This window comes from Phoenix dactylifera, chromosome 3 (assembly GCF_051530095.1).
Source record: "Phoenix dactylifera cultivar Ajwa chromosome 3, Ajwa_hap1_PhDact_Kaust_v1.1, whole genome shotgun sequence".
In the NCBI taxonomy this organism is placed as follows: domain Eukaryota; kingdom Viridiplantae; phylum Streptophyta; class Magnoliopsida; order Arecales; family Arecaceae; genus Phoenix; species Phoenix dactylifera.
In genome coordinates this window covers 31,573,165-31,597,183 of record NC_143192.1, presented here as the reverse complement: position 1 = coordinate 31,597,183, position 24,019 = coordinate 31,573,165, and the positions used below count along the sequence as shown (strand labels likewise).

Here is a 24,019-nt window from a genome sequence, read left to right as displayed (position 1 = left end):
GTTTCTTATACATTCAAAAAATTGAAACTAGAAATACGAATGGTCTAAATTAAAAATTTTGTTTGATATGGAACATCTTTTCCCAAGACCTGTTATCATGCTTGTCTAAATGAAATTGCTACACATGAAGTTGTTCTCACCAGCAGGAGTAGAGCCCTTTCTTGATTGTTTTATCCTCTGTAATCATTATGCTCTTGAAGATTCTCTCCATTCCAGCAATCCAGGTTATCCTCCAAATTTACTTCCTGGTGTCTAGCCCTTTGATTTGCTTTTTGCCAATCATGTCGGTTCTGCAAAATATGTTACTTGTGAGTCATCACACATAGTGCTTGGAGATCCAACTCGGGCTTATTTCATTGATATATAATCTCATCATGTCCAGGTTGCTTAAAGCCATATTTCTGCTCTTGAAGTTACCTGATTATATTACAGATGTTCTCTAATGGATGCAATATCTTACTTATCCTCTGTGGAAATGCAAGAAGCATGTGGCTTTTGAAAGTCATAAAATGTCTTATTGGTTATGCCATAGTATAGCATTCTGTCTGTTTGTTTTTAATAGACCTTTCCCTGTAAAAACAGATTTTTATGTTACCATTGTGACCTCAATTGTAATAATAGCCCATATGTGACAAAAGTTGTTTGTGTCTACATTACAGGTCATTTGCTACCCTGAAAGTAAAATACAATAAATTAAAATGTGCATTGTGTAAGCAGAGAGAGACATATTTTCCATGAATTTCAATTTTTGAATCGCTTTCTCATTGGCTTGTAATATTATATTTAACATAGCGATTGATTTTTGTCCTTTGTTTACTGCATTCATGGATCATTTTTGAATCTTTTGAACCTCACCTTTTGTGCATAATTAATTTTTTAATTTCTCCGCTGAAATCATGTTAATTTTATTTGGCATAAAGCATGAAGCATAAAGAGCTGATCCTTGCTTAGATTTTCTAAGTGTTTGTGCCTTTTGTTCAGACAATATTTCAGAATCCTAGCGAAATTAGACCTTATCTGGTTCCAAATCCAGAACATTGCAATGTTCCTGCTGCTTCTATTTTTGCATCACACGACTCTGTCATAGTTGTAGATGTGAATGCACCTGCAGCAAATGTAGCACTGCACAAATGGCAACCGAATACTCCTGATGGCCAAGGAACACCTTTCCTGTTCCAACACGGGAAAGCTTCTGCAAGTTCCACAGGTGGAGCACTCATGCGCATGTTCAAAGGACCAGGGGGATCTTGTACAGAAGATTTGCAATTCCCTCGGGCTTTAGCATTTGCTGCATCTGGAATACAAAGTTCCACTGTTGTTGCAGTTACATGTGACAACGAAATTATCACTGGTAGGTATCAGCTTTTCTATTCATCTTTGAACATTTATCCTAAATTGAATTTCAACTAGCTGCTTTCCCCTAGAGAAATTTTGAAGATTCTGACCTGCTTAACATCCTCTTTTATTATCAGATACATCAGATTATAATGTTACTTGCTAGATTCATAATGTTAAATAAAGCATCCAAATTTCGATCCATGCCAACTTTATTGGCATCATAATTATTGAAAATATAATTGTGTTGTATTTTTCTGGTAAGTACATACTATCAGTGCTACATTCTGAGCAGGTATAGTTTGGTTATGCAGAATGGTGAGAATATGCATGCCTTCCAGCTTTCTCAGTTTTGAAATGAAAGTCTAATTTATATATTGGAAGGACATAATATTAATTGCATTGGCTGACCTCAATATGTTTGCTAATATAGAAATATTTAGACCACCAAAGCTAGCATATTGCATTATTCAGGTCATTATTTTGAGCTTTCTGAGTCAATTCACTTGAGGAAATATCTCCTTGTAATATGTTAGTGTCAAACCAAACTTCTAGTTTTAAAATATAAGACAATAATATCCAGTTTGTTATTTTATATGATTTTTTACTTTTTCCTTTTCTGTTTGAATATGGCTGGTAATCGTCCTATTCGACAGCTACGTTAGTCTGTCAAATACAATATCCTCTTTATGTTCTTCATATAATGAGAGGACTGCATATTTGGACCTTTCTTGCCTAACTGTATGGACATCCTGTTGATTTTTTATGCTGCATATATATATAGGTGGGCATGCTGATAATTCTGTAAAATTGATATCCTCGGTTGGAGCAAAGACCATTGAAACTGCAGCAGGACATTGTGCACCTGTTACTTGTCTGGCTCTCTCTCCAGACAGTAAATATCTGGTTACAGGTTCTCGAGACACAACTGTAATACTTTGGAGAATACATCGGATGTCCCCTTCACACATGAATAGTGTTTCAGAACCTTCCTCAACCACACCCGCAACTCCAATGAGTCCTAATGCAGGTGTTAGTAGCTCAAACAGTACCCCAGAAACTAGGAGGCACCGGATTGAAGGTCCTATGCATGTGCTAAGAGGTCATCTTGGGGCAGTAACATGCTGTTCTGTTAGTTCTGACCTAGGCATTATTGCTTCCTGCTCAAACAATTCCGGTGTTCTTCTGCATTCGTTAAGGAGAGGCCGGTTGATGCAAAAGCTAGATATTAGGGAAGTATGTGCAGTCTGCCTCTCATCTCAAGGAGTTGTATTAATATGGAACAAGTCAGAGAAGAAACTTTCTACCTTTACAGTCAATGGGATCCCCATTGCTACAAAAGTTCTATGCCCTTTTTCTGGCGCAATCAGTTGCATTGAGATTTCTGTTGATGGAAAAAGTGCTTTAATTGGAACCTGTTCTTGTAGAGATGATAAGCCGAAAGAAGAATCTGCTTCAGAAGATGATTCGCAGTTGAATAAGACCAATTGTGGTGCAACAGAATCACTTCCACATGGAGCTAATGAAGAAAGACTAGCCATTCCTGTGCCTTCAGTTTGTTTCCTTAATTTGCATACTCTGAAGGTAAGGCAATATATATAGGGGAAAACTACTATATACTGGGTTTCATGTTCAAAATTGCCACAGTTGTTGTTCCTGTTCGGTATGATTTAAATTAACAGAAGTTGTTGTGCAGGTATTTCATACCTTGACACTAGGGGAAGGTCAAGATATCACTGCTATAGCTCTAAACAAGGATAATACCAATCTTTTGGTTTCAACAGCAGATAAACAGCTCATTGTCTTCACTGATCCTGCTGTAAGTGTTTCTAAATTAAGTTCTGCATTAGAAAAAAAAAGTTTCCTGCTTTTGTCATCCTATTAGATTTTTGTATGGGTCACCAGTAATTCGAGTTTTCTGCTTCGTAGTTAATTTGACACTTGATTAGAAAAAAGGAATCTCTATGACAAAGTTGAATCGTATCCTCTTCTGTTGACCTCTATGCATACAACCCTCTTACATCACTCCCTAGAATGGGTGTTTAGTGGTATGCATGGATGGACTTGCGCTGATATTGAACTGTCTTCTCATCTTTGCAGTTAAGCCTGAAGGTAGTGGATCAGATGCTTCGGCTTGGTTGGGAAGGTGATGGGCTACTCTGGTGATGAACAAGTGCAAAAGGATAGGTACATTCTTGGAACTTTGGCAAATCTTGGCCCGCTGTCGAACAAGTACACAAGTTAGAAGAAGCGCCGCCGGAGCAAATAATAGTTTGATATGATTTAGATACGTTTGTGTAAAGCAGGGAAAGTGAGACATGGAGGAAGAGTTGTTTTTTTCTTTTGGTTTTTATTATTTGTGTGATCTTATTCTTTTATATATAAAGAAAATCATTTTTGTGATAATTTCCCTCTGTACTTTCATTTCTAGAGTTTCTGGCCATTCTTACAATTTGTATGCATAATAGTGTGCAATTGAAATAATGCACTGTACATGAGAACATGAAGGAAATTATAGCTTATGTATTCCTGATGCTTTTGCTATGTTAGAAAGGGTACCAATTATCTTCAAGATATCATTAGGAGACTGTTGGATGCCCCAGCAAAACCTAATGAAAACCTGTGGAAACTATGAAATTTAATTATCATCATCATCATTATTTGGCGGTAAAACTTGATTTTTTATGGAATATATTACTATTAGGTATTAGGAAATATGGGAACGGATATAACCATAATCTTGACATAGAAAAGTGCTGGAGAAAAGGATTTTATAGCTGCTTAAGAAAGCAGAAGCCAATCTGCCACTCCATTCCAGGATCCTGGATGTGTTCTGTACAGACTTATCTCTTAATATCATGAAGTCATAAGTTGTCTTGGGTGCAAACGTCACATTCATGATGAACAAACTATTAATTAAATCATAATAAAATGCCAGTTATCATATGAACTCGTGCACAGGTGGAGAGACTAGAAAGAAATAAGAAAATTTTTCAAAGCTTGTAAGAGAGAGAAGGGAATTTGCTGGTAATAGGTGGTAGGGAGACTAGAAAGAAATAAGAGAATTTTTCAAAGCTTGGAGTCTGTTAGTAACCTCCCATCCTTTTCAAATAAAGAAAAAAAAAGAGGAAAAAACCACTGCTTGTATTCTATAGAGGGTACAGCATTCTTTCTCAATGTTATCAAAGCATGTCGTTATGAATATTAATATTAAGTTGTTTTGGGGATCAAATAACATGTTAACAAAATCTATCTTTTATTAGAGACCTACTTTCTTTTATTGGATGAATTGGAATCTCCTGTGCCCCGTTTGGATATATAAGAGAGAAGATAAAAAGGGAGAAAGGAGGCGAGAGAAAAAAAAAGGAAAAAGAAGAAAGAGAAACTCATGTCCAAGTGAAAAGAAAAGAAGAGAGTAGAAAAGAACCCGAGAAGAGGGGCGAAGAAGATTTTATTTTCTTCTATGGTCACTTTTGAAGAGATCGAAAAGGGGGTTTGGAGAAAAATTACTTTGTCTAATTTTTCTTCTCCTCTCTCTTGACTTACTATTCAAACAAAAGATTTTAGTTCTCTTCCTTTTTTTCTTATCCTTAATTTCTATCAAATGAGAAAAATTTAATTTCTCTTCCAGGGAGTTTTACTCTCTCCTCTTTTTTCCTTTTCTCTTCTGTCCGATTTTTCTTAATCCAATAGGAGCCTGGGAGACTACCAATTTTGCATTTGGCACCCTCAACCCTGGCAATTTATTTCCTCTCTCTCTCGGGTTATACAGTTGGCCGGATACTGGTGTTTCGGGCTTGGGCCGACTAGGGGGTTGATTATATCAGGTTGTAGGTCCGTTGGTTGGGTCAGGCTGGTCCAGATCGATGCCACGGTCCGACCCAACGGCGCCCCGACCCGGCCAACTTTGCATCCCTTTGGTCCCGGTGGCGTGCCGACCCGCAGCACCCGTTGCACTCAACGGTTCCGGTCCCTTTCCCATCCCTGCTCCTATAAATATCCCAACCCCAAAGAGTAAATGTTGAACCCGTCACCTCCCTCTTTGTCCATCTCCTCCCTCTTTCTATTTTCTTCTCTCTTTATTTTTCTAGGTTTTCTTCTAGGCGGGACTCAATCTAGGTATTATTCGCTTCTCTCAATCCCTGATCTCAAGAAATTAGGGTGGTCCCAATCCATATAATTCCTTCTATCTCCCTTTTCTTTTCGTTGATTTCTATTAGAATTTTCCAGTTCTTGGATCTGATCGAGTTTGGAGAAGAGATGTTGGAGCAGCTGCTGATCTTCACCCGGGGCGGGCTGATCCTGTGGACGTGCGGCAACGCCCTCAAGGGTTCCCCGATCGACACCCTCATCCGCTCCTGCCTCCTCGAGGAACGCTCCGCCGAGACCTCCTTCAGCTACGACGCCCCGGCCGGCGGTGCCGCCTACACCCTCAAGTGGGCCTTCCACAACGACCTCGACCTCGTCTTCGTCGCCGTCTACCAGCGGATTCTCCACCTCCTCTACGTCGACGATCTCCTCGCCGCCGTCCGGAGAGAGTTCTCGCAGATTTACGACCCCAAGCGCACGGCGTACGATGAATTCGATGAGATCTTCCGGCAGCTCCAGAAGGAAGCCGAGGCTCGCGCCGAGGAGATGAGGAAGTCGAAGCAGTCTAATCGGGCGTCTCTCGTGGCTGGGAAGAAGCAGGGGGCGGGCGCCGGCCAGAGGGCTGGGGGGCAGGGAAATGCGAAGCAGAAAGGTGGGAAAGCTGGTTCTGGTAAAGATGATGATGATGATGGTGAGTCGGGCAGAGGGCGTGGGTTATCGAACGGGCGGGAGAATGGAATCAAGGAGCCTTCTCGTGCCCGGAGTGTTGTTGTTAAAGGAAAAGACAACGGAGCCCCCGAAGTAGGGGCTTTCGATGTAAATAAACTACAGAGGCTGCGCCCAAAAGGTGGGAAGAAAACAGATACTGGTGGCTGGAGGGCTTCCAAGGCGGAGCCAAAAAAGATAGTAAAGAAAAATAGGGTTTGGGATGATTCACCTTCCGATTCGAGGCTGGATTTCACGGATCCAGTGGATGAGAAAGGGGATGAGATCGTAGATGTTGGGAAGACAGATCATGGAGAGAGCATGATGGACAAGGAGGAAATTGTGAGCAGCGACAGTGAGAGCGAGGAAGATGAGGAAGTGGAGAGTGCCAAGCCTGGCACCGAGAAGAAAGGGTGGTTCTCATCAATGTTTCAGAGGTAAGAGTTTGACTTCTATGTTACTCTCCGTGCTACGTGGCTGTATAGGTGGTTGTGTTGGTGTTGATTTATTGTTATGAGCTTAACATACAATGATTTCTTTGTAGGGGTGGAAATGGATTGGATCAACGTCTGCTGTGCCGGTACTGAGCTCGTACCCGTTGCCCGGCGGCACGGGTCGGTACAGCCCCGTACCGTGCCGGCCTAGTGCTGACACAGTAGAGACGGGGGAGAGGGAGAACGGAAAAGAGGAAGAGAGAGAGGGGCAGGGAGGGAGAGGGAGAAGAAGGAAGAGAGAGGCCGGACGGGGCCTATCGGTGGAAACCGGGTATCCTTCGTGCGGAGGAGGCGGAGGCGGGGCGCCGCCTTCTGTCCTCTGTTTCATTCGAAACGGAGCCTAGAGGGGCCCTTTTATTTTTGTGAATTTTAAATAAAAAATTAAGTGAAGTCGGCAATGAGTTTGCCGACTTTAACTTAAAATCCGCATAAATAAAAGAGCTTAGATGGGGTCCCTATTTCGAACAAAACAGGAAACTCTGCGGCGGAGGCTCCCCGGCCTCTGCCGGACGGCCTCTCTTTTCCTTTCTCTCCCTCTCCCTCCCTCCTCTGCTCTCTCTCTCTCTTTTCCTCCTTTTTCTTCTCCTTCTCCCCCTCCGGCGACGGGTCTCGATTTCAAGGACGGAACCGTCCCGGTACGGCTTGTGATGCTCTGAACCGGACGGTTCGGAGCAGTTTTGTCGACCATGGATTGGATGATACCCATCCAGATCCATGTTCATATCCGAATCTATCTAGATATGGCTACAAATTTTAACATCTGAACAATATCCATATCTATATTTGTGTTCATTAGAGAAAATCATATATGGATATGGATTATGGATAATGGAGACAAAAATATTTAATCCTTATCTGGATATGAGGCTTTGTTTGCAATCATATTTAGTCTCCTATAGCTCTCATAAATTCCAAAACAAAATAAACGGAAACATCAATATGTCTTTTCTTTCCATATGATGTCATCTTTCATTTGGTGAACTGCATCATTTTTTTAATTCAAAGTATGTTACTTGGAAAAATTATTAGGATCCACTAAGGGCTCATTTGGTTCGCGGGAAAAGAAGGGGGGAAAGTGTGGTCAACGGGAAAGTAATGAGATGCCTCTTGTTTGGTTGGAGTTTTCAAGGGAGAGAGATGGAAAAGTTGTATTCCCATAGAAATATGATTCCCACATTTCATGGGAAAGTCTTTCCCATGAGGCGGGAATCACTCCATGTTTATTTTTTTCCAAAAAGGCCCTTCAGCATTAAAGAGGCATTAAAGATCCAATTTTTATTAAGGGTATAATAGGAATTACACAACTTTTTCAGGAAAGTGGATGGTCAACCAAATATAAACACTCTGAAAATCTGTCACTTTTTCATGTTTAACCAAACATGCCAAAAGTACATTTTCAGGCATTCTCTTCGTAGGAATTTTCTTCGCAGGAATCATATTCCTAGGAGGAAAAATGCTTCCCGCGAACCAAACGAGCCCTAAAAAGTTAGGTGATTAGGTGAGTGCAGCTTTATCTTTGTCATTTTTATATGATCATTTGTTTTTGTTCGAGAAATTATAAAAGGGAGTTGTTGAGAGTAATATACCTATTTTCAGAAATAAAATATAAAGTAGAATATTATCCTATCCATAAAGTTTAGCCGTCTGAGTTGGGGACATTTGTGAATACCTGATTCATATCTCTGTCAGTTGAAAACACATAGGGCTCGTTTGGTTCGCGGGAAGCATTTTTCCTCCTAGGAATATGATTCCTGGGAAACAAATTCCTAGGAAGAGGATGCCTAGGAAAGTACTTTTGGCATGTTTGGTTAACCATGGAAAAGTGACAAATTTCCAAAGTGCTTATGTTTGGTTGGCAATCCACTTTCCTGGAAAAGTTATGTATAATTTCTATTATGCCCTTAATAAAAATTAGGTTTTTAATGCCTCTTTAATGCTTCTTTAATGCTGAAGGGCCTTTTTGGGAAAAAATAAAAATAAAGTGATTCCCGCCTCATGGGAAAGTAACTTTACCATGTTTCTCATAGGAAAGACTTTTCCATGAAATGTGGAAATCATATTCCCATGGGAATATAACTTTCCCATCTCTCTTCTTTGAAAACTCCAACCAAACAAGAGGCATCTCGTTACTTTCCCGTTGACCACACTTTTCCCCCTTCTTTTCCCGCGAACCAAACGAGCCCATATGATTGTAGCATATGATTATCAAGATGTTATTTAGGTCCTCTGCAAAGTGGAAACCAAACTTCCGTTTTGGGTTTGTTTGCCATACAAGATGGATCCTGAGCTTCTGAAACTCCTTCCCTATAGGTCTTTAGTGTTCTTCTTGTCTGGGTTCGCATTTCCAAATCTCAAAACCTGCCAAGTACGACAAGCTGGCCCAAAGTTGGAAACTTGGTTTCCACTTTGCAGTGGAGCTAAATCACATCCCATTTGATATTCATATCCGTATTTTTACTAGCCAAAATCAAATGGATATAGAAATTGATCTTGGTGATTCTTAGTCTCTTGCTTTTTTTTATATTGCTCAAATTGTTGATTTATGAAGCATTTAAAGGAGTTGGGTCTAATGAAGAAACAAGATGATTGAATTTTTGGACAATTGTAAAGTACTGATGAAGTGGGTGAAATATTAAGCAAGTTGCATTTGGGGTTTAAATTCATTATATGGAGAAGATGACTATAACCTTGGTCTCTTTTGATTTAGAAGTATAATGTTCCTTTTTTGAAGTAGTGTCTTAGGGGCTCATAGTATTTGCAAAGTATTGATGTCAACGGATTGGATCGTACTTTTAAACTGATTTTACTTCTTTTTGCTGAGAGTTAGGTTTAATCACATGTGGGGACTCTTAAAGAAAAGAAAAAAGGGTCTTCATTTTTCCATGTGTTAAAATGCAGCTTCATGCATAGGGAATGATGTAGAATTTGCTTCTTTGTTAAATTGAATATGTTGTGGGTTTCGCTCGTATGTAATTAGGTTATTTTCTATGCAAATTGGGGTGAATGAGAGAACTGTGTACCCTCATGTTTAAGTGGTGTTGCAAGTTTATTAAGTTGGGCGGCCTGCATAGGTAAACATGGTCTTACCATCTACATTTCATGTCGTTGGCTTGTATCTTGAGTTGAGATTGTTGCAACTACATAGTTGCTGCTAGGTTTGTAGAATAATAACAATAAGATATGAAATATGAAAAATTTTCTTATTGATTTATGTTGTTTAATCAATTAATGGTTCCTTTAGTTTACTTGATTTATTAACTAGGTACAGATGTTGTTTAATTTTAAATAACTTTTTATGTTATATTTGTGAAATTTATGTGAATGTTGGTTAATCAATGTTTGATATGGTTTGGTGTTGGTGTTCTTTCCTTTTGCTTGTTACCTATTACTATGATGAAACTATAACAAATGTGTTGTTACGTTAACCAACAAACCCTTTCCTCTTCATATGGTCAGCTTTTCTGATCAACGTATGGCTCGTAAAGTTTGCAAACACATTACTACCAGCTCTTAAGTAGATGTCAACCATTTATATTGGTGCCAAATGCCTAATCAAGGCAAGTTTGGGCTATGAAGCAAGTTGCAAGTTACACAAACATATCCTGTTTGTTATACAATTAAGCTCATGCAATTAGGGCAGAGGGCCTTAATAAAGCAGAAAAAATTTATGACACCTATTTTCATGTTATCCCCATTGATGTGTTGGCAAATATATATTGACACATATTCATATGTAGGATAGCTTGGGGTTGCTCAGTGAACACTTTACTATGGATAAATGCATGTTGTTGGTCATCAGATTAAAAATAAAGGATACCTGAAGCTAAACATGTATGATCAGATTTATATGCTAGCTAGAGATAGATTCAGGGCTTTGTTTGGAATGGAAATATGTATATGTAGGTCACTTGGACCTAGCATTATGTTATAAGGAGAATCGATGTAGGGCTCCATTGTCAAGCCTTTACAATTATAAAGAAGTATGATGAGCTTTATTATGTTGCACATGATTTGTAAAATGTAAATTATACTGAAACATCTTACTGACATTAGGCTTGTTAACGAGACGAGCCCGAGCCTCCCAGGCTCGGGCTCGGTACCGAGCTTGGTATTGGGCTCAAGCTCGGGCTTACTTGGCAAAGTAAAGGCTCAGGCTTGAGCTCGTAAAGCTCGTTTCAGTTACAAGCTCAAGCCCGAGCCCGAGCTCTCGGGAGCTCGGGCTCGGGCTCGATGAAAAGCTTGGGCCCATTTCAATTGTGCATGGCTTATCCACAAAATTGATTTGTATACCACAAAATGTCCAATATATTAGAATTACAGTCACATAAGATGAATAGTAAAAAGTATGTATCACAAGGATATAGTACATAAGAAATAATCAGAAGCATTAACCTTTGGACCTTTGGTACATTCTTTATTCAACCACTGCCACTCCCTTCACCCTGCTCTTCCTGGCGGCCCTCTCGGTGCTGCTCTCCACCAACCCCTCCTTCCCTGCGGCCATCTCCTTCCCCGCGGCCACCTCCGTCGCCGTTGACCCTTCCGTCGCCGGCGACGCCCTACCTCGGCCGCACCTTCCTGGGCCTCAAATCCGACCCCCTCCGCACCTGCCTCCACCTCCTCCTCCGCCAGGCGGCCGACCACTCCGCCCTCGTCCATGCCTACGCCGCCTACGCCCACTGCCTCAAGCTCAATAACTCCTGCCAGCTCTGCGCCTTCGAAGACCTCACCTCCTCCTCCTCCCTCGCCGCCCGCCTCGACTCTGTCCTCCCCTTCGATGAGGACTCCCTCCGCCCCCTCGAGAAGGAGGCTAAAGACCGCATCAAGTTCGCCCGCGCCCTCATCTCTGAATCCAAGGAGTCCTTCGACTGCTACTACCAACATTGTTTGCTGCTAAATCTATTCGAGGTTGGTATGGCGCGAGCAGAGGTGGGACGGTGCCTGGCCTAGCACTTCGGCCAGCCGCAGCACCACCATCTCGAACAGCATGAAAGGCGCCCCCGCCCCCTCGTACACGCTCCCCATCGGCAACCTCACCCCTAGCGAAGCTCCCGACTCCTCGCCGTCAGCCATGGTTTGGGCCGGGATGTACGCCACCGCGTTTGCGCTCCGGCACGCCATTCTCCCCGCCTCTGGCCGCGCGGTCAGCAGCGCCACGCGGGCCCCGGCGAACTTGGCCACACTGCAGATGGCGTCGATGGTGGAGAAGTTGCCGGGGCCGGCGGAGGCGAGGAGGTCGCCGGCCGAGACGGGAGGCGTGGTGACGTCGCCGACGACGTGGGCGGAGAGGCCGAGGTTCTCAGTGAGCCAGTATTCACTTTGACTCGAGAGAGGAGGGCTAGGAGTCTTGGTCCTCTTGGAGAGCTGGAGAGAAGGGCCTTGGCCGTTGGATGCAGGGTTTCCAAATGATCTCGACCGTCAAATTCTGAATTTAGTCACGAGCTCGTTTGGGCTCGTGAGCTGCTCGGACTCGAGCTCGGGCTTGGGCTCGGATTTAAACGAGCCTCATTTTGAGCTCGGGCTCATTTGACTAACGGGCCGAGCCCGAGCCGAGCTTTTATTGAGCCGTGCCCGAGCAACTCGGCCTGTTAACAGCCCTAACTGACATGTTAAAACTTAAAAGGGGTTTCGCCCTTAGAAGCAACCTTCAATTGATTGCGACATTTGGTCATGCTAATGTTAAGGTCATTTTGTGCTTCTAAGTTGCACTTTCAGTTTCTCCAGGATAATATGTTTAGCTTTTTTCAGGTTCATTGTCACATGATCATTGAGTTGCCTTTGGAAATCAAACTTAGATGACTTAAGGGAAATTTGAAAAAAAAAATGCGGAATTAAAGAGCATTGAGTTCATTGCCACGTGATCATTGAGTTGCCATTGGTACTGTCTTATTGAGACTTAACTTCTGATTTATCAGTACTAAAGAAACATTTTAATTTTATAAGACTAATGTACTTGATTCATATTTTGTAAAGGAAAAGAATTCTCTGTTTCTTGTTTTCATCTTTCACTTGATTTTTATGAAAAGGAAGATTCCAAATAACCATACCAGTTTGCCAATCTAAGAGAAAAATGTCTCATGTAGATTAAGTTACCTGTGAAAAATGTATGACCTCTTATTGCAGGATACCTCCTATTTTGGTTTAGTTAATGAGGTTTACATTCTCAACATTTTTCTGTTGCTATTTAATTAGTTGAATCATGAAAAATAGCAAGCAAGGTACGCCATCTCGGTCCTAGGCTCCGTACTGGTGCCAACCTATTACTGTGTCAGTATACCCTGTAAGGGGGCTAGTTCGGCATACTGAGTCTCGTATCAATTTATATAATATGCCCCATACCGCTTGGTTCGGTAAGGTATGGCATACCATGATAGCAAGCTTTTTGTACTAACAATTTTTTCTCGCCCTTATATATTCTTGAGTTCAGCATTGCAGGTAAAGCTGTTTTGGAGAAGGCGGATTTGAAACCAGCATTGAAAGCTCTTAAGGATAGGTTGATGACTAAAAATGTGGTACGTGTCTGGTCATCATATATTCTTGTTACATGACTAAGTACAAACGCTTATTCTGTTTTGAGTTCTTGAATGCACTGATGGAGTTACTAAGTTGTGACATTTTGCAGGCAGAGGAAATAGCTGAGAAGCTTTGTGAATCAGTAGCAGCTAGTCTTGAAGGGAAAAAGCTGGGATCTTTCACAAGAGTTTCCTCAACCGTCCAGGTTTGTCAATAACATTCCTTTTTGTTATACATAATTAGTTGTCAACTGTATTCTGCTTTCGTGTGCACTTCGCAAATTCTGTCTTATTGTTGCATAAATACTACAGACAGCAATGGAGGAGGCTCTTCTTCGCATTTTGACTCCGAAACGTTCCATTGACATTTTGAGAGATGTACATGCTGCCAAAGAGCAAGGAAAACCATATGTTATTGTTTTTGTTGGTGTCAATGGAGTTGGTAAATCTACCAATCTTGCCAAGGTTAAAATAAATTTTTCTTTTCTTTTTTATTTTTTTTCTTAAGGATGCAACTGAGATCAGTTTGGATAAGCTGAAATGCTTAGTTCACCTGTTTTCTCTTACCTACAATGCGCAGGTTGCATACTGGCTCGTACAGCATAATGTCAGTGTCATGATGGCAGCTTGTGATACATTTAGGTCAGGTGCTGTTGAGCAGCTCCGTACGCATGCACGCAGACTCCAGGTATGACTCTTAACATCCTTTTCACTTGTCATAATCACATCTTTTTGATGGTATATGTCTGAAATGTTGTGTGTTTAGCATTAAACATGAAAAAAGTTGCAGCTTTCTGTCCAAAAGGTGAGTGCACATATTGCTCTACATCTTTCTGAATGTTAGATCAAACAATAATATTTCAGCCTAGTCATGCCAAAAGATCACAATTGTTCCTTAAGCATACTGCAGGTAGGGTGCTTAATTTGCTTTTTGGCATGAGTATACCAAAATCATCTGTCATGTGACCATTCAATTGAATATAAAATATCTCCAACTTGCGATGGTGTGTAGTACTTTATTCAGAGAGCACTTTAGGTATGTTGTGATTACAATTTTGGTGTCTACAACTCTCTATGTGTTAAATAGGTATCTGATAAATATCTACAAAAGAAAAATAGTCGGTTGGGATTTCCAGTATAAGATGCATGTTTCCAACTTGTAAGTCTTGCTGTCTGCTGAGCGTCATCAATGATAATTGAAAATTTTCTGCAGGTACCTATATTTGAGAAAGGTTATGAAAGAGATCCAGCGATTGTAGCAAGAGAAGCTATTCAGGAGGCCAGTCGTAATAATTCAGATGTTGTTCTTGTTGATACAGCTGGCCGCATGCAGGTAAAGAGAGATTGCGATGTGTTTTTTTTTTTTTTACTTTTTTCCTTTTTCCCCTATATCCATCTTCTGACTACTATTTTTGCTTTTCTTTGTAAACACATAACATGTCAGGACAATGAACCACTGATGAGAGCACTCTCCAAGCTCATCAATCTCAACAACCCAGATTTAGTTCTTTTTGTTGGAGAAGCATTGGTTGGAAATGATGCTGTTGATCAACTATCAAAGTTTAACCAGGTACTGAGCTTCTCATGGTTAACTGATTCTAGTTTTTCTTAGAAGGATGCAAAATATCATGCAAGAGTACCTATTGAAGAGGGAAGAAAATTGTTTGTTGTGTTTCGCATTACTGTTCGGCTGTTTCAGTAATCACTTGATGTAAACCCTTGTGCAGAAATTGGCAGACCTATCAACAGTTCCTAATGCTAGGTTGATCGATGGCATCCTGCTTACCAAGTTTGATACAATCGATGATAAGGTTATAAGCTGTTAGGGGTTGAAGTTCCCTTTACAATGAAAATATCCATTTTCTTTTCTTTTTATCTCACTGGTAAATTTCTTGCAGGTTGGTGCAGCCCTTTCCATGGTTTACATTTCTGGAGCTCCTGTAATGTTTGTTGGCTGTGGTCAGTCCTATACAGACCTCAAGAAGCTCAATGTCAAGTCCATTGTGAAAACTCTTCTGAAGTGAATTCTGTTCCACACTCTCACATGACTGCCTGTTACTTCTTTGCGAACTTAAATCCCCCATGACCTCATCGTCTTGACTTTGGAAGTGAATCAGTTTACTGTTGTTTAAATTCGTGCATTGATTTATCTTTTGTTATAATGTGTTCTCTGTTTAAATTTTGCTCTAGTTAATCAGGTGTTTGCAAAAACCAAAAGAAATCTGTTGGTAAATGCCTAGTTCTAGTTGCTACATATTGTAATGGCAAGGAGAGGATTATATCTGCATTATAAATGATAGTAGTTGGTAGTAGACCAAATCAACTTGTTTCTGGAAGTAGGTTGAGACCATTAAACTTACCTCAGGATGTCAAAATCATTTGTTGGTGCCTTTCTAATCGAGATCAGTCAACTATATCTGGTTTAGGCACATCTCCTCCTTCACACATAGAAATCAGTTTGGTGACTGCAAAACTATGTTCCTGAGATCACAGCCAGTAATTTTCAGGGTTTCTTGTTATTTGTTAAATGTTTCCTACCATTATTTTTGAATGGCTGCTGCTTGATGGTTTCCTCTCAATATACTCTTAGGTAAAATCTCATTGCTGATATTGAGCCCTATAAGATCTGCAAAATGTAGCTGCCATATGATGATATAAAATAATTTGGTACTTAAATCCTTATACTGTGGCAATATTTCATAGCAGCTCCCCAGAAATTCATTATGTACACCCTCCATACAATGAATATGAACTAGTGTCATCATGTTCTAGTATTTATTTTTCTGTCTAGTGATGTTCCTAAATCCTGATGTTCTTTCTTTTTTTCTTTTTTCTTTTTTTTGTTGCTTAAAACAGGTGCTTCATACAGTACGTGAGTGAATATACCCAATAAGATCAAAATACAGTAACTCACGGAGTGCCAATGGCAACTCCCCCTCCTCCGACCAAAGGGCATACCCCGAGTGGTGGGCCACTTAGGCAGCTACCCAATCGGCTGCCCCGTTGGCCTCCCTGAGAATCCTGATGTTCTTCAGCATCACGTGTTGGAGCCCATGTTGAGGACCTCTTGATGTCCTCACTGGGGGTGCAAACTAACAAACTAATCCATGAATTGGCTTTGGTTAACTAGCTCCATCAGTCTAGAAACACACATGCTCTTAAAGATTCACCACCAAAAAAAAAAAAAAAAAGCTTATTTAACATTTTCAGGGAGGATGCATTGATGTTGGTGATGCGCTGGGTAAATGACAGCTTTTCAGGATATTAAGCAAAAAGTTCTCCCATTCGTTAGTTATATAAGTTCTTTTTTAGTTCAAATAACTATCGCAGAGGAGCATCAAGAAAGCTCATTACTCCTCGAGAGTTACAGATTGTGAAGGTGAGCAAAATCTATACAAATTTATTAGTAAAAGCAATATGATGTAGTGCTACTCTATTCGTAGAAAATACACAATTTAGCATCTCTGAGCAAGACTGCAGCGTCTAATGGTTATTCAATCCTGAAAACCACCATCTCCAAAACCGAAAACTGTCTTTGGCTTTCAACAGGGGCCACGCGTGCCCGAAGCAGGAAAAGAAACGAATGATAACAATTCGCGAAATAAAATAAAAAAACTTTCGAGAGAAATGACATAAGCCATATTAGGGTCACAATCAGCTTAACATGAACATGTTAGATAAAAAATGTTTAGTTTGATTTCAATTTTTAGGTTGCAGATAATGTATTCATAGCTTTGAGCCGTTAAGACGGCTATTATTATAGGTGCAGAATGGGACACTATTCAACGTTACAGATGAACGAAAGTAGAACCAACTGCATTTGCCCGTGCAAAAATCCTCACTAATGTGGGAAAATCGGATATTCAAATTATGGTAAATTCATGGACACAAGTTGTGCAACCAATAAGGTTGGGCGACTAAACAAACACCCAGGTAGCGAAAGTGAACCAATTCGGAAAGGTTGAATGAAGGGGTGGTCTTTTTGCTGTCCCCATTGCTGAACCTATCGCAGGACACTGACAAGTGCTTGCACCAAACACAGCGCTAGTTCTCGAAAGGTCATCAACTTCGTGATTGTTTCTAGCTGTGCTGTGGGTGTCCTCCTATTGGTGAACAGTACTAACCTTCGTACACGTATTGTATGGAGAAAAAAAAACAGTAGTAACCTCCCGAATTTTAGACTTTTCAGTAGGTGGACTATCAGTATTTCAAAATGTGTTAGCCGCACAGGTGCCCTCGCAAAGTTAGCCAACTTTCTGGTATGAGGTGGTGCCATCACAACCTCTATCCACCAAAAGCAAGGTTTAATATCCTTGATTAACCTATTAGTTCTTAAAACCAATAAAATTTTGAGCTTCTTAGATAAAGGAAAATCTAAGATGTCTGACCCTACACTAAGTTCTACCTCACTTACAACTAATCTATGTTAAACCCTCAGCTAAAGAACATAACATAGACAGTCGTAAAAGCTTCAGAGCATTTGATAATCCCAAAAATAGATTTTAACAGCATACATCCAAAATTAATCTCACAAAATGTCGAAACGAAAGACAATTAATCAATAACATAATTCATAAACATTGACTATCCGGAATGCTATTAAAACACAACATGAATTTTATTCCTTAAACTAAGATTGCATAAAGAGCATTGCTGCTTTATTCCTAATCTTTTGATCACTCAGAGCATAACCCAAAGTTCAAGCTACTCCTCAGCATTTGAAAAATAACAAGAAATATAATGATGAGCTAATAGCTAGTTAGATCCTCTACTACCTTTTGTTGGATCAAGCATATAAAATAAATTACTTAAATAAATATAGATAGCTTTATGGGTCCATAAGAAAACAATTTGGAAACAAAAAAAGAATTCCATGTTTAGTTTTTGACGACCCAAGTAATTTTAAAATAGATATTGTCTTGAAATTAAAGTGAAATTGTTGGATTTCAATATAGAAAAGAAAAATTATAGATACACCCCTTTAAGTTTGGGCGAGCAACACATGGACTTCAAAAGTTTAAGTTTTTTTAATTAGCCATTATAGCAGATATTTTTTTGTGCCAATGTGGCCCAGTCGTCATCTCTGTTAGGAATTGTTATCCTATGATCATCACATGATAACTCAACTGACCTTCTATTTTTAAGATATCCTTCCTACTAATTTAGAATTGGGTTGTCTAGATTCAGGCCTTCTCCAGTAAGATTGACAAGATCCGGACCTCCTCCAACAAGATCGACTAGATCTAGGACTGCTCCAACAAGATTGACTAGATCCGCTTTCTGTTTGAAGCTCTCATCTGCTGCTTCTCCACCACTACCATCCTTGCCGCAGTGTCCGATTAGATGAACCCAACCCGGAATATGAACCGTAAAAGAAAATACCGATCACAAGAATACCGGTTACAGTACCTATCAGCCAAAGAGGAATCCTTCCGGTAGTATCGGAATGGAACCCCTATCATGCCCTATTTCATGGTTGACTATCTCAACACCTTAGGTGGCTTCTCCCTTCCTCCATGCCTTCACCGGAATATGAGGATGTGATCACATCTTGACCTTATAATCATATAAAAATACCACTAGCTAGGCAACTGGTATCATGGAATGTGAAAATAAGAGTACCATAGCACAAAGAAATCAGGACTATCTATTATGAGGATTTCTTGCTAATAGTGGGCATGGTCGTTAGAGCTAAGAAACATCATCTGAAGGCAACATAACATTTTCTTATTATTAGCAAGGAGGGGGGATGGGTATACAGAAAAACTAATCCTAGAATAATCCCCAAAGGAATCACATGTTTGATAGAATGGGAAGGTTAAGTGATACCACATGAGAGATGGCTAACAGTTAGAAGAATACGAAAATTTCCACGCACTAAATCCCAAGATAATAGCACTTTTTGACATATTTCCACGCACACGACTAGAACTGTATGGCGAGTACTCATTCACGTCGAGGCTCCTCGCATCCTCTTTATCCAAAGAAGCAACATTCGTCTTCGATTCCTTCAATTTGTTCTTGTTGCCAGCTTCCTCCATGGATGAAAGCGTGGTGTAAGTGAGCCTCCGGTGAACGTAGATTATTGGGGCAGGGTGTTGTCTTATTCCTTCTCTTTTGTTTTCTTTCCTCTCTTCCTTCTATTTTCTAACTTGGATCTGGTTAAAGAACAAATGTGCCCTCTAGGTCTTTTCCTTACTTCGTTAACGGTGTCGAGATTCAGATGGACAGCTCGGCGATATTGACACACAAAAAAATGTTACGATGACTAATTGACAAAATATAAACTTTTGAGGTCCATGTGTTTTTCCTCCGAACTCGAAGGGATGTCTGTAATTTTCTTTATAAAAGACTATTAAGCAATTAATCAATTTCATAAAAATCCAATAATATGATTATGCAATCCCTTTCTTGATCTTTGCAATTAGTTAGTGCCATTATTAGCCTCGTGACAAGGCCCAAAACTATACTTGATCACATTTAGCCATGAGATTGATGTCCAAAAGAAACTAGTTTCTGGATGCATGCTTTATGAAAAGTCATCCTATTGTCTAGGCTAGAATCATAGTCAAATTAGAAAGCAAAATTTTATTTTTCCACATGAACTCTAAAATTAGATTTTCATCCATACAAATTTATTAAGTTTTATAATGCTCATAAGCTTTCAAACATATTTCTATCATGATAAAATAACTCAGTAACTTTATTTAAGATATTACTATCATGATAAATCAATCTAACAAATTCTTTTGATACATTGTCTTCATAAGGAATTCTGCTAGCATGTTCTATTAAAAATGTTTCTATGTTTGATTCATATTTTAAAATTGTTATTTTGCGCAAGATTAATTAAAGCATCATATTTATTTTTGGATCATACAATTTCAAGAAAATAACTTTGTAAACTTGATTTCCAAGAACAGATGTTATTTTTATTTACAAACTACATATTTGAAAACTAAGCATACAAAGATGGTGGTTTCAATAAGTTAAGGTATTTGTTTTTACATTAAACTTTTTAATAAATAATACATGAAATACATTTGCAAAGCATTAGGATGATAGTGGTACTTGCCCAATTGAAAGGATCTTTTTGCAACATGCCAATGGTACACTATCACAGTCCTGATTCCTGAATAATACAATATAGCATTCAGTTTGAGTGAAGCCAAGGACACTAAATCCTAAGGTTGAAATCCACAAGAGCATCCATGAATAGGCAGCCCCAGGCGAGAAAACGGTTACCTATTAGTCTAGGACTGAAATCTAAGCCTCCCTATATGCCCTATTAAATGCAATAGAGCCCCTAATTAAATTATTTACATGAGAAATTTATTCAACTTAGATATACAAAAGGACTATCATATATCAAATTGGATTTCTAACATACAACATTCTACCTCGACAGCCATACGAGGCTATTCAATTCGAGAAAATACACCAAAACTCCTAGGAGCAGAATGTTTGTGCTTTTACCCAAATGCTATCATTCAACACCTCAAGCCTTTTAGTCCTCCTTCAATATGAGAGTCCCTAGCTCATCTTCACCAGAAGAAAAGAGAAAGGAGTTGGGCATATGCATAGAAATAGTCTTGGAAATAAGGATGATTGGATCAAGGTAATTTTAGAGAGGAAGAACAAATAAATTAAAAAGAGTCAAGATTGGACTTACCAACCTGGAAAGATGATGCAAGAATGGGTGAGAGTGCAGCAAAAAAGGAGAGTAAGAGTGGTGTCGGAGATGGGGGAAGAGAGTCCTTACATTTGAGGGAGATTAGAGGGAGAGAAGTAGTGCATGAGAGAGAGAGAGATGGCGAAAGAAATAAGGTAAGAGAGAGATGGCGTGTTGCAGAAGGGGGCTTGAGAGAGAAAAGAAGAGAGGGAATGCGAGTTTGATCAGATGAAACACATCAGATTGGGTCAATTTTTTGGGTTAGGACTAGAGTTTTGGTCTTGGTCTGGGTTTAGATAGTAAGAGAGAGATAAAAATGAAGAAATGAGGGAGGAAAGAAAGAAATCCAGAGAGAGAAAGGAAGGAAATTTAGGAGAGAGATTACATAAGAATAATACGTGCATGGGGATTAAGGGTCGAGGCATGATGGGGATGGTCGCATGCATCCAAAAGGGTGCCCTCCCAACGTGGAAAATGAGCAAGATTTGGCTCAATCCTTGTGAAATCTTCTTTTCGTTTTTTTCCCCAAGTCTGGGTGTTGCATATCCCATTGCTCCCTTTCTACTTCCCTCACTGGCGTGGAACGGAGGTAAGCCAACCCCCCCCCTCTCCTTGTACCTCCCTTTCTTTCTCCAGCTTTTTTCTCTCTCTTTCTCTCTCCAATCTAGATCCATCAGCACGATTATTACACTACTAATGGCAAGAATGGAAGGAGATGGCAGGAATGTGTATTTCTTAAAAACATAGATGGAGAATGAACAATTGAAGAGGGAGGAAAGGGGATGGCTACTATTTGTGCTCCAAGTTGATGTGCTTGAAGTTTTGTATTAGAGGAGGATTTAGAAGATGGGGGAATATAGCAACTAGAATCATTTGGCTCTACTTGTGTACATGTTGGATTCTCTATTCGTTCTCTGATGTCCATTTTAATCTAGTCTATAATAGTGGAAAATAATTTGGATTAGTTGTCAATCAATTTGCTGTTTATAATCCAAATAATTTCTGATTGGTTTTTGTACTTATATATATTTTCAGCCACAATGAGTCAAACTGCAACTTTTACAATCTCTGAGTTATCGTCACTTGCTGGAGAATCCAATTGTGATTGTCACAAGCCTTGCAGGTGGTGGGTTTTCATCCAACCAGGTAGCAATAGACAAAGATTTGTCTATGTGCTAATTAGTGGTGAGTACCAATCATATATTAGTTTTTTCTTACCAATTTATACAATATATTTTATCTTGATTATTAATAATGGCAGGTTGAAAGCAGGGGATAGTACAACTGATGTTTACCATACCATGCTTGACTTTATTTTTTGAATTGGATGATGGGCTCACATCGGTAGTTTGAGTTGTTGGATGCGATCTATTCTCTCTAAACTGCTTATACACAAAAAATTATGTGATTTGGAAACCGCAAGCCTATGTATCAAGTGGTCAAAATTCTTTGAAGGAGAAAAGCTTGCCCTATCAATAGTTCTCAGTAGGATTTGTTTGCTTATATCTGCTTTTTAAAAGTATGTAATAGCATCGAATTATTAAATATTGTATTCATTCAGATATTATGTCATGTACTTGAATTCTAGAATGTTTAGTGCTTTTTATTAGCTTCCATTTCCACGCTTTGATTTGAACTTGGAAAATGTATCAGTGATTGCAAATCCTAGTAAAGCTGTGTATTAGTTTGTCTAGGTGCTTTGTATCTGAATGTATCGGTAGCTTAAGAACAGCACATTCAAGAATCAATAAAATCACAAGAACTTAATCCATTGAAATAGAATTTAGAAAGCCATCACCATCATTATGCGTTGGTTATACAACATTATTCCAAATTTAAGGGCTACAGAGAGTAAGTTGCGCATTTTTCCTTTCCGTCTCTGTTTCTGAAAATCAGTTTAGACAGTTCTCTAACAACCCCAACTTAAACACCAGTTGAATTGTCTCCGATGTTGGCAAATGATTAGCAATTATCTAATTATATGCTGCCCAAGTTTGAAAACCCAAATCATCTTGACATATAATATGAAATAAGAGGAAAAAAAAAAGCTTTTGCTAGTTCAATATTCTAGAAGTATAGCGTTTTTCTTTTTCTTTTTTCTTTTCTTTTTTGAGGAAACAGGTGTAGCTATATTCTTGTAGTCTCCCGCCCTGTTCTTGTAATATTCTGGCTCTAGTTGTGTATTCTATAAGTTAAAACTGAAAAAAAAAAAAAGTTATTCTCTGGCTCTGTTCCTCGTAATATATGAAATAAGTACCTCTGAAACTCAATGAATTTCGAGGAATAGTCATAGCAAACTAATTTGTTACCAAGATTGTCAAACAGAAAACATTTAACTCATATAATCTTCATGACCTATAATTTCTACCCAATGTCAAGGTCCAACCTACACTTTCGCCCGTATTTGGAGAGCTTCCAAGTCCAAGCCGGTATGATCTATAGGCAAACAGTGGCCCAAGTCACAATTGATACATGAAATTTTCTGCACATGTTCTGTAGAGAGAAAAAATTGGTCTCCTGCGGGTGACGTTACTGACCAGGTGCTTCATAAGTGGTTCATTAGGCTGTCCTATGACCAGTTTTTGTCAAATGCGTGCAGTGCTGGGGAAGGAAAACGAGGGTCATTGGGTTCATACTGAGGAACATCAACGACTTTTTCAACAATTTGAAAGGCTTCCTTTCCATCAATACCTTCTTTATATAGACATTATAGTTATTAAAATAATAACAAAGATTTAGTTGTCTATAGATTAATAAATATAACCTTAATAACAGTTATTTAACTGATATCATGTTATAATGACCCTTTTATTTAGATTTTCCCTGCTCTCTGTTTCAAGGACAGGGTCTTTCATAATCCATTCATTTGATTTCTATTTTTCTAAAGGAACCATCTATTTCTATTGTTACCACAATAATTGAAATACATAATCTATATTTTTTTATTTGTAATCTATTTTTCCCTTTTGAGGCTTTTTACTTCTATTTTCATTTTTTATTTTTATCTTTGTAAGCTTCTTACAAAGAAAAATAAAATGCGACGTCTTCTTAAGTCCAAAGGCCGTGCCGTCGTCTCCTTATACTTATTGAATGGGTCGTCGTATCTGCCGGTCAAATAAATCCCACGACCTTGGACTATCTCTTGTCAAATGTCAACAAAATCAACGGTTTTGGGCTGGCTTTGACATCCTTGCTTTGCTTGGTAAGGCACG

General features: G+C 39.4%; 2 protein-coding genes across 12 annotated transcripts in view; both read left to right on the top strand.

Moving 5' to 3' along the window:
* The window catches only part of LOC103718064 (BEACH domain-containing protein C2-like), a 57,061-nt gene extending 53,320 nt beyond the window's left edge, over positions 1-3,741 (top strand). For 3 of the 8 annotated variants that reach the window (XR_015976197.2, XR_015976199.2, XR_015976196.2), the window contains 4 exons: positions 1,094-1,351; positions 2,120-2,919; positions 3,032-3,154; positions 3,436-3,741. Coding sequence is in view for 2 of the 8 variants with exons in the window: in XM_026808837.4 (XP_026664638.3) it covers positions 982-1,351; positions 2,120-2,919; positions 3,032-3,154; positions 3,436-3,501 (1,359 nt within the window). In the remaining 6 variants the exon portion in view is untranslated. Of the gene's footprint in view, positions 1-981; positions 1,352-2,119; positions 2,920-3,031; positions 3,155-3,435 lie in introns of those variants that run through there. The other 5 variants (XR_015976198.2, XM_026808837.4, XM_088717965.2 and 2 more) reach the window with 3 other exon arrangements.
* A 1,606-nt stretch (positions 3,742-5,347) lies between these two features.
* On the top strand, positions 5,348-16,258 carry LOC103718063 (uncharacterized). Of its 4 annotated transcripts, none has more exons than XM_088717966.2 (10): positions 5,348-5,454; positions 5,556-6,566; positions 13,051-13,135; positions 13,246-13,341; positions 13,448-13,600; positions 13,716-13,823; positions 14,349-14,468; positions 14,580-14,705; positions 14,863-14,946; positions 15,992-16,258. In XM_088717966.2, exons 1-10 carry the CDS (start codon positions 5,354-5,356, stop codon positions 16,013-16,015), a joined length of 1,908 nt encoding a protein of 635 aa, XP_088574092.2. In that variant the 5' UTR covers positions 5,348-5,353; the 3' UTR covers positions 16,016-16,258. The 4 variants fall into 4 exon arrangements, with proteins under 4 accessions (XP_088574092.2, XP_008804929.4, XP_008804928.3 ...); XM_008806707.6 differs by lacking the exon at positions 15,992-16,258 and adding an exon at positions 15,034-15,268 and having other exon boundaries at positions 5,349-5,454; XM_008806706.6 differs by lacking the exon at positions 15,992-16,258 and adding an exon at positions 15,034-15,268 and having other exon boundaries at positions 5,356-5,454; positions 5,566-6,566.
* The last annotated feature ends 7,761 nt before the right edge of the window (positions 16,259-24,019 follow it).